At 45.8% G+C, this 12723-nt stretch overlaps 2 protein-coding genes across 2 annotated transcripts in view; both read right to left on the reverse strand.

Moving 5' to 3' along the window:
- Nucleotides 1-3407, reverse strand: part of SLC7A5 (solute carrier family 7 member 5) — a 33267-nt gene extending 29860 nt beyond the window's left edge. Inside the window, exon 1 of the mRNA XM_015874195.2 lies at nt 2462-3407. Coding sequence (XP_015729681.1) covers nt 2462-3056 — 595 coding nt within the window. The 5' untranslated portion in view covers nt 3057-3407. The remainder of the gene's footprint in view (nt 1-2461) is intronic.
- Nucleotides 3408-5243: 1836 nt separating this feature from the next.
- LOC107319420 (carbonic anhydrase 5B, mitochondrial-like) overlaps nt 5244-12723 on the reverse strand; it is an 8820-nt gene continuing 1340 nt past the window's right edge. The window contains exons 2-7 of the mRNA XM_015874188.2: nt 12500-12655; nt 11021-11139; nt 10098-10193; nt 9893-9955; nt 9507-9662; nt 5244-8201 (exon numbers count right to left, since the gene is read on the reverse strand). Coding sequence (XP_015729674.2) covers nt 8022-8201; nt 9507-9662; nt 9893-9955; nt 10098-10193; nt 11021-11139; nt 12500-12655 — 770 coding nt within the window. The 3' untranslated portion in view covers nt 5244-8021. The remainder of the gene's footprint in view (nt 8202-9506; nt 9663-9892; nt 9956-10097; nt 10194-11020; nt 11140-12499; nt 12656-12723) is intronic.

Raw genomic sequence — 12723 nt, forward strand, 5'->3', positions numbered from 1 at the left:
CGTGAAGTTGAAACAATTAACTTCATATTTCTCCTCTTGCAGAAACCATGCACTCAATTGCATTTTAGGTTGAGACACGGGCTTTGCAAAGAATACAGCTGGTGCTGTATTGGAGATTGAGTGCTGACTGTGTATTAAGCCAACTGTGCAGGGCCCATATTCCCTTGTTCCTTCCCAAATCACTCTTTTAAGATAACCCAAACCATTCTACCCTTCTCTGACTAACAAATGCTGTAGAGCACATGCCCAAATAGGTCATTTTTTCTACCCCACAGCTACTGGAAAAACAGAGTCCCTGGCTATGGGTATTTGGAACAACCCTGAAACAAAGTGTCTCATAAGTGCATCGAATCTTTGTGTAACTCCCTCAGCCCTTGGACCAGCTTTACTCCATTTATTGTTCCCATCTCACGATGTGGTTTTGGCACCAGGCAGTAGGAAAGCTAACTCCAGGAAACAATGTTACAGAGACCTGACTTGCTGAATTAACCTTGCAAAGCAATGGAGACAAAGATTTAACCCAAAGCATAAACAGAAGGCTAAGCAGGGGCGGAAGGGAGGAAGGCTTAAAGGAGAAATATATAGAAATGATGCAGATTTATAGGACTAGCAACTCTTTCCTTGGTCTTTCAGTGCAAAAGTTCAAGAACAAACTGCTGCAGGAAAACTAATTGCCAACATGAGGATATTACAGACACTGATAGTACTTATCAGAGAAGCAAAAGCAGGAATTAGACCTGGCGTCAAGATTCATGATGCAATCCATCCCGTGGGTGAAGACATCTTGCCATGGGCAAGTCTCCATTTACCCCCCATATCTATTTTCTGATCAGCAAAATGGGAACAGAAACACCTGAGCCCAAGTCTTCCAGCAAAGCTCCTGCGGATGAAAAGTCAGGTATTAATTAGTAAAGACACAAAGATTTCATCAACTCGGTGAGTCCTTGCACTGCACAACTTTGACATAGAACAGTAAGGAAGTCTGTGCCATCAGCTCCCTCATACTGTTACCTTCCCAGCACATAAATAAGGTGAACACCAAGTGCACTCACACCCTTTTCTGTGTCATTGGAGAAAGTGTCACATAGGATCAAGGAAGATGGAAAAGCGGGTTTTACCCCATAGCACAAGAAACCAACCAGAAGAACTATTTCCTAAACCTGCTGCGTCTTTATTAGATGGGCAGCTATCTTTTTGTTAATAGACACAGCCCAGTTTGTTAATGGCTTGGAGGGAAAGCCCAAACATCTGCCCAGTTTCCTTGGCATGATGAAAGGTTTCTTCAGGGAGTAAGTTTCAGTCTGGCCCCTCAAAATGCACCGTTTGCTGCCCTGCCTGTTTATCTTATCTGCTAGCAAGGAATAGCATGAATGCATCCAAGACTTGGTCGGTTTGTGTATGATGACATTTACAGATAATATATCATCCCACAATGATTGCAGCTTGTGAATGCCTGCAATATTCATAGGGTGAAGGAATCTAACACACACACACACACCCCTTGGATGGCACAGGCAGAGCCCTTCCCACAGCCTCAGTGCTACAAAGCATGCGACTCTGGGCACCAAATAAATACTATATAAAGCCCTCATTGAAAGGATGTCTCTTATGGGAATGCACAACTTTACAGTGGCACAGGGACTATGAGCAGGATGCTAATGGACCTGGAAATAAGGCAAGAGAGACAGAAAACACTGCTGTATTTATGGAGTGGGGAATCTGGATGGAGGGAAGAAAAACGAGGCCTCACTGACAACATCGGAGCTCAAAAAGCAGAGGGAAAATGAGGACTACGGCAGCATCTGCCATAGCAGAGACATTGGTAGCCCAAATGTATGATGCTGAACTCCTCAAAGAGAAATAACATCTGTTAACCAAAATGTAGCAAAAAAAACCCCCCACCCCAATACCTTAAAATCTATGAATCCAGAGCCTGGTTCTCCAGCACGGAAGCAGAGCAATAACTTAAAAGCAGTGCTGAAAACAGCTGGGCAGTGCAGCACCTCATTCAGCACCAGCTGCTGGTGACAGAGAGCTGCCCGCAATGGACATCAGCTGTAACAGACAGACAGAGGGATGCCCAGCAGTGCCCCATGAATCGCAGTCCCCAGCCTTGTGCTGCAGTGGGGCCATAGAAATCCCATTGCAGTGCACAGACAGAGCACACGTTGTATTTACAGCACGTTGTGGCTCTGACAACCATAAGGGTTCTCCAGCCTGGAATGCTAGATAGGGACTTATTTTTTTGGCTTGGATTATTGGGGCTGGGGGTCTTCTACTCATCTTGTTTAAAACAAATTAAAAAAAAAATAATCAATTAAAATTCAGCTTGTATCGCATGGTAAAGGAGAAAAGGGAGCAGCCCCCGGCACGGGAAGGAAGATGGTAGCCGGGAACCACGTGGGGGCAGCGGGAGCCTGGAGGAACGGGGGAGAACGAGGGGGGTTCTACGGCTACTTACGGACACAGAGACAGGCCACCAGCTTGGCAGCATCGTCAGGCACCGGGCAGGTGGGGAAGATGGGCTTCAGCAGGTAGGTGGCGAAAACCAGAGCTACGATGTACTGCGAGGAGGGTCGGATGATGAGCAGCTCTATCCAGAGCTTAAGGAAGGCGGGCAGGGAGCCGTACACCTCCAGCATGTAGGCATAGTCCCCGCCGGATTTAGTGATGGTGGTGCCCAGCTCGGCGTAGCACAGGGCACCCACGATGGAGAAGGCCCCGCAGACGGCCCACACCACCAGCGACAGCCCCGGAGAACCGGCTTCCCGCAACACCCCGGTGGGGGTGACGAAGATGCCGGAGCCGATGATGGTCCCCACGATGATGGCCACGCCGTTGATCAGCGTGATGGAGCGCTGCAAAGCCACCCCTTCACCTTCAGCTGGAGAGGCGGTGGGAGAAGGCGTGCGGGCGCAGCCGTTCTCCTGCGCCCCTCCAGCCGCCTCCAGCATCTTCTCCATCGCCTGCTTCTCCTCCTCCTGCGCCATGGAGGAGGCCGAGCCGGCCGGGCTCCTCTTCTTCACCGTGTTGCTGCCCCCACCGCTGCCCGACATCGTGGCGGGGCTCGGAGCGGGGCGGGCGCAGCCGGGCGCTCGGCTGCCACCATGCAGCCTCCCCTTTTGTTCCGTTGGGGGTGGGAGGCGTGTGGGGAGCGCCTCCCGGTGAGGCGGGGAGATGCCCTCAGAGGGGCCGGGCTCGTCGCTGGGGGGAGGAAAAAGGAGAGACGATTGCAGCCCCGCAAGGTGCTGCACTGGGAAAGCGCCGAGCTCCGCACCTTAAGGTGGGAGATGGGGAAAGCGAGCGAGCAAAGCGGTGCCCCCTTATTCAGCCTCCGGCTCTGTTGGCTCCTCGAAGCAGGGAGTTGTGTTACCCGGCTCAGGCTGGGCTCTTACGCAGCAGAACATGGCGGAGGAGCTGGGGGGGGGGGGGACCGTGAATCACCGCATCACCCAAATCCCGCAGCCCCATCTGATCTCAGGGTGCTCATTGCGTCTTTCTACATGCCGTGCTTGATTCAAATACAGGCCTCGCTCCAGCTGCTGTGCTGGCTGCGTTTCTGCAGAGGCGCTGCTGAAATCTGCCCTCACTTCTTGCATTGAAAAGAGACATTCACAGCAATTCCTGCCAACCTGGCAAGCACGCAGGCAGAACAAGCAGTTTCCATCACACTGCCTCAGCAAAGGTGCAGGATCTGCATCCAAGGAGACTTGGCAGCTTCATAGAGAAGCCAGTCCTAAAACAATTTCTTGTATTTGCAGGATAGGAGATGAGTTTAACACCCAGCAACCCACACTTGGCAATGAGCATCCCCGCTGTGAGTGGGAAGTGGTACCTCAGTGGAGCTGTGTCCCAACTGCAGGGTAGCAGGAATCACACATGAAGTCACATCCAGGCTCCAAAACCAAGGCTCAATGCCCTCTTCCTCCCCACATCGCGGGTCCAACCAGCTCCAGGCGCTGCGGTGGGTCAGGGGGTTCCTGGAAGACACCTTTGAGATAAGTCAGGTCTGCGTTTTGGGGACGAGCCGTAACATTGGAGTCACGCTTCCAAGTCTCTCGCTCCGGACAGTGACAATAGGACTCTCTTGAGACGGCAGAGGAATGCGGGACTCCATCCAGCAGCTTTAAGAGAGCTTGTCAGAACGTGACATCTAGCGGGGCTGTGGGTTATAGCAACTCTCAGACCTCAGACTGCCTTGCTCAGTTTCTATCAGCACCCGTATTGAGAGCGAAAGCATCAGTTCCCACTAGTTCTCAAAGGAGCAGGACCCACCTTCCCTTCCCTGCACCCAGATCTTCCAAATAGCAACTTATAAACCACTAAGAAGTCGCAGACCTCAAGCTCCCTTCTGTCCCCATTGCCATTTGGAAAGCCTGGGCTCAAGAAGCAGCAGCAGCATCACCCCACCTGAAGTCACCCACACAGATGGCTGCATTGCAAACTAACCCGAGTTAATTCTGCTGCTGTTCCTCCTTTTGTGCTGGGTAAATACCTGCAGTGTTCAGGTGTGTTCATTGGGTGTCTTCTATCCTCCAAGCCCTTCATAGGTGGTTATGTGTGATTACCAGCTCTGACCATGAACTCTTCAGGCCCCCAGGTTGTTCTGTAGAACCTCTGAAGACAATTTGATTACACAGCCACTTGTTTATGTCAATATTCAGGCACTTTGATCACTGTGATACCCAGGCCCTAAGCCTGGCTACTGCGGGTCAGCTGGATGAACTTGTGTTTAGTTATTAGCCAATTGTTATTGGTAAAAGCAATTGATTTCAATTCAAGCTTATTCAATAAGGTTCGTACTGCGTTAAGGGTAGGAGCACTGCAAAATCACTGTATGTGAATCTCCTTGAGCTGCACCACACATCACATCATTCGGTTTCATCAACACTAATTACCCAACAGAGAAAGGAACTCAGTTGGCAGCTTTTAGGTTGAGTTTAAAGCTAAACATGAAACAAGGCAGGTTGGAACTCCAAACCTTGGATCCCCTTGTAGACAGGATATTGCATCCGTCCCAACAGAGCAAATAACTGGGCATCCATCAGTACAGCTGCAACACAGAGGTCATTGTCCTTTCATTCCAATTACAATACAGTCCAGATTGGAGCATCAGAGTCTGCCTGACATCTGATCATATCCCACTCGTAATGAACTGGGTCATTCTGAAGGATGAATTATTTGCTTGATAGAGAATCTCCTCTCTAGCTTGGAGAGCTTAACTGCGCAATGAAACACAGACACGGGTTGCTGTGCTTTTTTATTGCATGGTTGCACACTAAAAATACAGTAGCTAGAAGTTTCTTTACATCAAAACCATAAAGAAATGTCTGCATGCTAGGGGTACAAAAGGCACTTCTTGCTACATACGTTGTCTACAAAGGCAATCATTTCAGTAAGATTAGGCACAACACGTATTGCAATACGCACTTGAGAACTTCTACTCTCACTTCATGAAGCTGTCCTCAAAATGAGTTCCACTACAGCACTCCACCCATAGCACCAACTGCCACTGGAATGTCCCTCAGAGCAGTATTAATTAACAGAAGCAATTAGGCACAAGGACAAACATTGTCTGTTCTGACCCTTCTCTATTGTATCGCCTAAAAATCCCTATGCAGACACCTTCCACGTACAGTCTGAGTCAGCTGTGCAAAGTCATTGCATTCACTAAATTAACCAAGAACCCAACAAAATACAACAAAAAATCCCTAAAAATAAGACCCACTCGCATTTCCAGCCCATTAATTCCAACCAGAGCCTGCCCTGCAATTGGGATACTGTCCATTGGAACCAGAGATGCTGAGACATGGACATGGAGCAGGTATCTTGAAAGCAGCACAACTGGAACAGCAAATCCCTGTAAAGCTTATTTGTTTTAAGCACACTCCAGTTCATTTATTCCTTTTCTGACCCTGTTTACACACAGATGTGTATATATATGTATACATACATGAAACTCAGCGCTGAAATAGGTTTGATGTCAGGATATGTAAATACGATTGGATGTAGAAGGTAAAACATCAACACCACAGCAATCCCCTAAGAACAAAACATGCATGTTGCATTTGCCAGGGAAACAACATTGGTTGGTGAACTGAGCTTAGAGCAGAGGTAACTTACCCTAAGGTTCTGTGTACCGAGGCAACTAAAATACTCTGAGCAGTTGCATGAAGCTTTTCTAAAGGCCCATTCACTTACTATAGCAAGAGTTTGCTTGTTTTACCACAAGGTGTTTCCTAACTAGAGCTCATACAGCAATTCAGATATACTACCTGTAAGCAGGTTAATTTCCCATTGCTCTTTACAGCTGGTAATTCAAACAGACCCAAATTAAGCCAAGCTGTTCCCTCTAATCCTAACAGTTTTCCTCCATCAGTAAATCAAACAGTTGGCTTCTCCCTGATCTCACAGAGCCTATTTCAGCACTCCTTGCCATACCCACCTCCTTATTTATAAGGCGGCAATTTTAAATGCTTTGTTTGGGTTATATTACAAAGATGTACATACATCACACAGGGAGCAGAAGCCAATGGAGATTTTCTTAGGTTTACAGTGTAGTCTGAGGTAGAGCCATTAAGGAACCTAAGGCACAAATTTAATTGGTTAAGCAAAAATATTCGGATTGATTTAAAATCGTTAGGGTCATGCTATAAAGTGTTACAGTGCTTTTAAAGTGAACACTTGGAATGGGAAAGTATTGATTCCAAAGATGTGAATTTGTCATTGACAAGTTGGTCCTCCTGGTATCATTAGTACTGAAGGACACCAGCAACAATAGACAGAGGATCCAGAAACGTGGGCTCCAAAAATATACATGAAATACAATCAATCAGGATCAGGCAGCCTGGTCTGGTATCAGATAGGGATGTTGGCAGCCCTGTGTGCAGCAGGGGGGTTGGAGCTTCATGATCCTTAAGGCTCCTTCCAACCCAAGCCATTCTATGAAGATTGTTTCATGAGTGTACAACCAGAACTGCTCCTCCTCAGAAGATGAGCTCACATGTTCTGTATGGGAGCTAACACATACACACACTTATATACAGCAAAGCATAAAAAGTCATTCAGAAAGGTGCACTATAGAAAGCTATGGTTAGTAGCATGCTACAGAGGTAGGCACTGTTTGTGGCAACTGGACCGTAACTTTAGTATAAGGCTCCACAGCTCGTAACTTAAACAGTTTAGCTTGGTCCACAACCAACCATCACTGGTCTTTGTTACCATAAGGTGCTATATAGAATATCATGGTCCCCAGTAACCACGAGGGTGGGTAACTCAAGAATAGAAGTTCAGCTTAACAATGGGAAGATGGTGCTGATGCTCTGGAAAAATAGATCTTACAGGTACCTGATGGCTGTGTTTTGTCCACACTCATCTACTATCCCATTACGTTCCAAAAGCAAAACTGTCCACAAATCCCAATCTAAATTGCCAGCAAGGTTTTGGAAAGCCTTCTGGTTTGCAGCATAGATGAGGCAGACATACTGTATGATCCACTATAAACATGGGTCACACAGGCAAGGCATTTCTTCTTGTCATCCTAGGCACTATTTGTTGCTTTGAAAGCAAGGACAAAGTTGAAACATCTCTACAGATGTGATTGCAGAAGGCAGTTCTGGCCCCAAACCTCCAAAGCAATTCCACAAAGGACCTTCATAGACTTCACTTCCTCACACCTCCTGCTTGTTAACATCTTGTGACTGTTAATTCCAGCAAATCACTGGAGGAGTTTTGAAGATATACCGAAGATAGAAAGAGGAAAGATCTGCCCTGCTTTCCCTTTCAGAACAACTCCTTACTGATCCCTGCTTTTAACTGAGCAATTTGTTAAGAGTTTGTATTAAAAAAACCCCAAAGGTTAGAATACACACAGCCTCTCTACCAAAGCTCAATTGACTCTTAGAACTGAAACCAGCCATCTATGAAACTGCATGGCATAAACATCCTGCAAAAAAGGAGAAATCATTACAGAGTAAAGGAAACCCCATTACTACAATCTGGACTGACGTTCCATGGGCCATCTACGGCCTGATCTGCTGAGCATGGTCTGAGTATTGTGCTTCAATATCCAAGAGATGCCTGCTCTGGAAGGAAGAGCGGACGGTTCTGTTCATTAAGGGCTGGAGAGGGCGAAAGTTGTCCACCATCCTCTTTTCTTCTTCACCATCTGAAGTAAAAAGCAGCATCCGAAACGCCTCCAGCTGAGAATGAGAAACGGCCAGTTTAGCTCCTGCAGTTCCAAACCCTTTTCTGGAGTTCTGTTTTCTTATACAGACATTCATACGCTGACACTCAAGGAAAAAGAAAAGCAACCCCAACCTGCAACCATCTACATGGCTTTTATCCTCAATGGTTAATAAATGGGGGCTGAAGTGTGCAGAGGATCAGATTTCTAGTCCTCACAAAGAGCATACTTAGCATTTACTTAACATTTACTTAGCATGCAACAGTGCTAAGTAAATAAGGCTTCCAATGCCATGAAAGAATGAAGAACCACCAAGAAAATATAACCATACAAGCTGGAACTGCAAAAAAAGTAAGCATTCCTTTTTCCTTGCTTTCTTACAGTCTGCAGTTCTTCCCATTCTGTTCCTTTATTTGAGCTACAATATTAAGGTTGTGTACATGCCTATTCTTTGCCATTCATATTTGCTTCAGGTTTGACTTTCCAGATGGCCTCGCTGCATGCAGGAGTCCTATTAAGAGCCAGCATATTGTCCAATTCTTATCAGCTCTCCTGACCATTTCTCACTCATCCCTGTATCTATTTCATGCCAAGGAGTAACGTCACACCGTACAACAAAGTACTACAAATATAAGCAGTAAAGAGCATGAAATAACACCAGGCTGAGGTCAGCAGACTGTCAACCACCTGAACTAACCTGAAACCTTTGTCCTAAAAGCAAATTAAAAACAAAAGGCTCAAGGACAACACAGCCAAGTAGTGGGCAGAAGTGTCTACAAAGGCAAAGGAGAAAACCCAATGGGGACTCTATCTTCAGCCATCAGAACAGTATGTGAAGGACTCAGAGCTACCATCCCTCCCTCCCCCAGAGCCTGCCCAGGGGAAGGAACAGGCCTTGCAGGTTCTGCAAGACTTATGTGCAAGTGATCTCACTGTCAGGTATATGCACAAAGAGTCAATTGTTCAGAACGTCACAAAAATTGTCCCTTCTTCTCCCTCCCTCCCATGGAAAGGAGAGCAGTGTGGTAAAGAGAGAAAAATTATACAGTGTCCTGCTAAATAAGCTTGTAAGTTTCCAAGGCATGGTTTCCAACACAAGGTATTGTTAACAGAGATCAGGATGAAGCTCTATACAGGGAGCTGGAAAAACACCTCTAACTGCTTACTGCTAAGATCTTCAGCCTTCCAGCACTATCTGTGGTTAAGATCAGGATACCCCAAAACAAATACTGGGTGTGAAGCAGCTGCTTCTGTGCTTCTTTCCCTCCACAGCAGCAGGCAGGCAAACAAGTGTGCTATTAAATATCAGCAAGAGACTTACCTGATTCTCATCGACCTCTATTGGCTGCTTCTTAATAATCCACGTGACTGATTCAGTAAGTGGGGGGGTGGTCAAAGAGCCTGCGTACGTCCAGTAATCAGGGCACTGAGGTATCAGGCAGGAGGGGTCAAAGACATCAAACTCAATAACAGTGTCCTAAAACCCGGATAGAACTTATTTTACAACTTGTAATTTAAATGAAGAGATCTTAGCAATGAGATTAAATACTGCATACATCTGCAAATGTCAAACCATGCTGTATTAGTAAGAACCTACATAAAGTAGTAATCTAAGACCTCAAACTTGTCCAGGATCTTTAAGGTGGGTTTGAGGCAGGAGCAGCTATTGTGCAGACAAAAAGAGCATGCAAAGGAACAAACACTCACCTTGTGTTTTATTGCTGGCAAAGCATCTACCAATGTCTGCAGACCTTCATGATGCGCTCCTAGCTATAAAAGATGAGCAAGAGAGAACATTAAGCCAACATCCCACCTATCCACCTTATCAGCTTATACCATCTAGAGGTATTTCGCACTAAAAATGCTTTACCAAAATAAAACTAAACCATTAGGGATTGTTATACTAAAGTACCTTTAAAAACACTCCAATCACAGCCAAGCCATCACCTTCCATCACAGCTTCTTCAAAAGTTGGGTACGCCACAGCATTCCAATGTACTAAATGCAGCTGAAACATGAATCAGTGAGACATCAACACACACAGCAATGACAGCAAGAACTCTGACTTCTCAGCTTCATTTCATTCACTTCTCTGCTATTTGCCATGCTGCAGTGAGCTACCATGGAAATCACAGGCCACAAAACCAAAGCACTGTTGGAAGATGCTATTCTGATAAAGAACTGATGCTGTTCTGATGAGGAACTAAAGAGAACTAAATAGTCTTCCATTTTCTCTTTCTACATTGCTTTAAAAGGACTAAGACTGGGAGGTTTGGAGGCTCACTGTGCAGCAGTTGGGATGTACTAAACCCCAAGGAAAGAGATCCCACAGCCCACATGAACTCCATTTACTGCAGCTCAGGAGCACAGCATATTTTAAAGGCAAACAAAGAAGTGAGTTTGTGCATTTTACCTCAGCAGATGCATCAGCTGGAAGCTGTGAGTTCCTTATACCAGGACAAACATCTGCCCTGGCTGCTCCAGAGTCTATTTATGATCCCTTTTCTCCTTTAAAAGGAGGCCAGACAAGGGATTTGTGCCACTTTCTCCTGACAGAGCTGGAATAGCAATGATTCTCTGCTGCCTGCCATTGGGTTGCCCAGCAGCCTCCACTTTGGGCATTCAGAGGGAAGAAAACATCGCTGAAACTTTCAGGCAGGAGCCAGTGCTTACTTCAGTCCTGCAACCTCCTTCAGAAAATACAGCCAATATGAACTCACTCATAAATAAACTGCCTTTTCCTTTTCTTTTTAAACAGACACAGCACTTTCTAGCAAGCGTGACAGTTCACACAACAGCCTCTGTTATCTGCACCGTTCAGCTCCTTCTTCATACCTCTGCTGGGTAGAATTTACAGTCGACTGTGTGTTCTGATCCCCACTCGTTGATGGCTCCCCAATGGAAGTGGAACTGCTTCAACCTGTATTGGTTTTCCAAGGGACCTCCAACGATGACTAAAAAGAAACAAGACATCCACCTTAACAAGTGTACGGTGATAATAATGAAAAGATGGTAGTTGTAAATACCCAAAAGGTTATTTACAGGAAAAACTTACCCATATGGAAGCCTGCAAAGCTTCCCTGCTTGTTATTATATCAGGGCAGCTGGAAGTTATAGCTCATAATTACTGCCAGGGGGGCTAATAACAAATGCCTCTTCATTTTCTACTTAACTGCACACCATGCTTCAATTTTACAGCAAACCACCACATAAACTGTATAATCCAGCACTAATTTTGGAAAGAAGTGAATCAGTTCAGTGCTGAGGAGCAAAGAAATGAGAGGGATTGAAAGCTTTGTACCAGAATCTCAGCAGTTGTTCAGTTCTAACTAAATGCTCTTTCATTACAAGCAGAGATGAGATAAAACAAGCAGTGCATATTGACATTACATTTCATCCACAGCTGCTGAGCTATTAGGATAAATGCAAAACTGTCCATCATTAAGAAAGCCATGATGAAGTACAATAAGTTTCAGGGATGGGATGAAGACAAGGCCTGCAATGCCAACTCAGTACTACTGTTCTCATTCCTGACTATGCAAAGACTCAAACCTAAGACTGATTATATTCATGTGAACCATTGCCCTCAACAGAATGTTTGCTCCCAAGTGAAGAATAGGCACACGTGTAAACCAGCAGATAGAAGAAAGAGGTAAGAAAGAAACAGGGCCTCACAACCCCTTCTTTATAAGCAGCTTCCTGTTCCATTTCCTCTCCTTGATAATCACAAAGTAAACCATAAGTTACAAGGAACTAACAGCAAGGGGAAAGAATCATATCAACCATTTAATTTCTATGCAGTGGTTGGCACTCATGCACACAGACAGGACCAGGCTCTGTGGCCTTACATCCTCTTCTTCACCCTCCTGCTCTGCTCCAAAGCAAATCCAGCAGCTGCAGATTTGTTCACGGTCCCTCTGTGTCCCCCTCCAAAAGCAGCTGAATAACTGACGTGAACCATATGTCTCCCAACATCCCTGACTGACCACCAGCAGCTCACCTGCCCTTCTGAAATATCCTTTTTAAATAACAGTATTTAGATAACAATAACCAGCCTTTCTGGTCACTCAGCCTCATTACACAGACCTGAGCTCCCCAGGGTCAGCCCTGCCTTCCCACCAGGTGCTCCATCTCCACTTCCAGCTATGACTTAACATTCCCACTACAGTATATATGCTTTCCAACTGAAAGCAGTTTTGCCACCGATCACTTCAAACGCATTAAATATATCTGTTTACATTGCAAAAGAGAAGCAGTAGATTATAAAAGTTTTAATAGCTTTGCTTTTTTTTTTACTTTCTCAGCTTTCCTTACTCGATCTATCAGCAGAATCATCAAACTCCACCAGGAAGGAATACCCGTTGTTCCAGATATGAAGGCACGTTGTTGGGTCGTAGCTGATCTTCAGAGGCTTTAGGACGGGGTCGTAGACGCTGTCTCTCCACTGCCCCCGGGAATTGTAAGCGGGCTCTGCCAAAGCGGATGCACTGGGAGGCAATGGAGAGAGTTTGGCTCTGACCCACAATTACAGAACTAAT

This window comes from Coturnix japonica, chromosome 11, assembly GCF_001577835.2.
Source record: "Coturnix japonica isolate 7356 chromosome 11, Coturnix japonica 2.1, whole genome shotgun sequence".
NCBI classification, from domain to species: domain Eukaryota; kingdom Metazoa; phylum Chordata; class Aves; order Galliformes; family Phasianidae; genus Coturnix; species Coturnix japonica.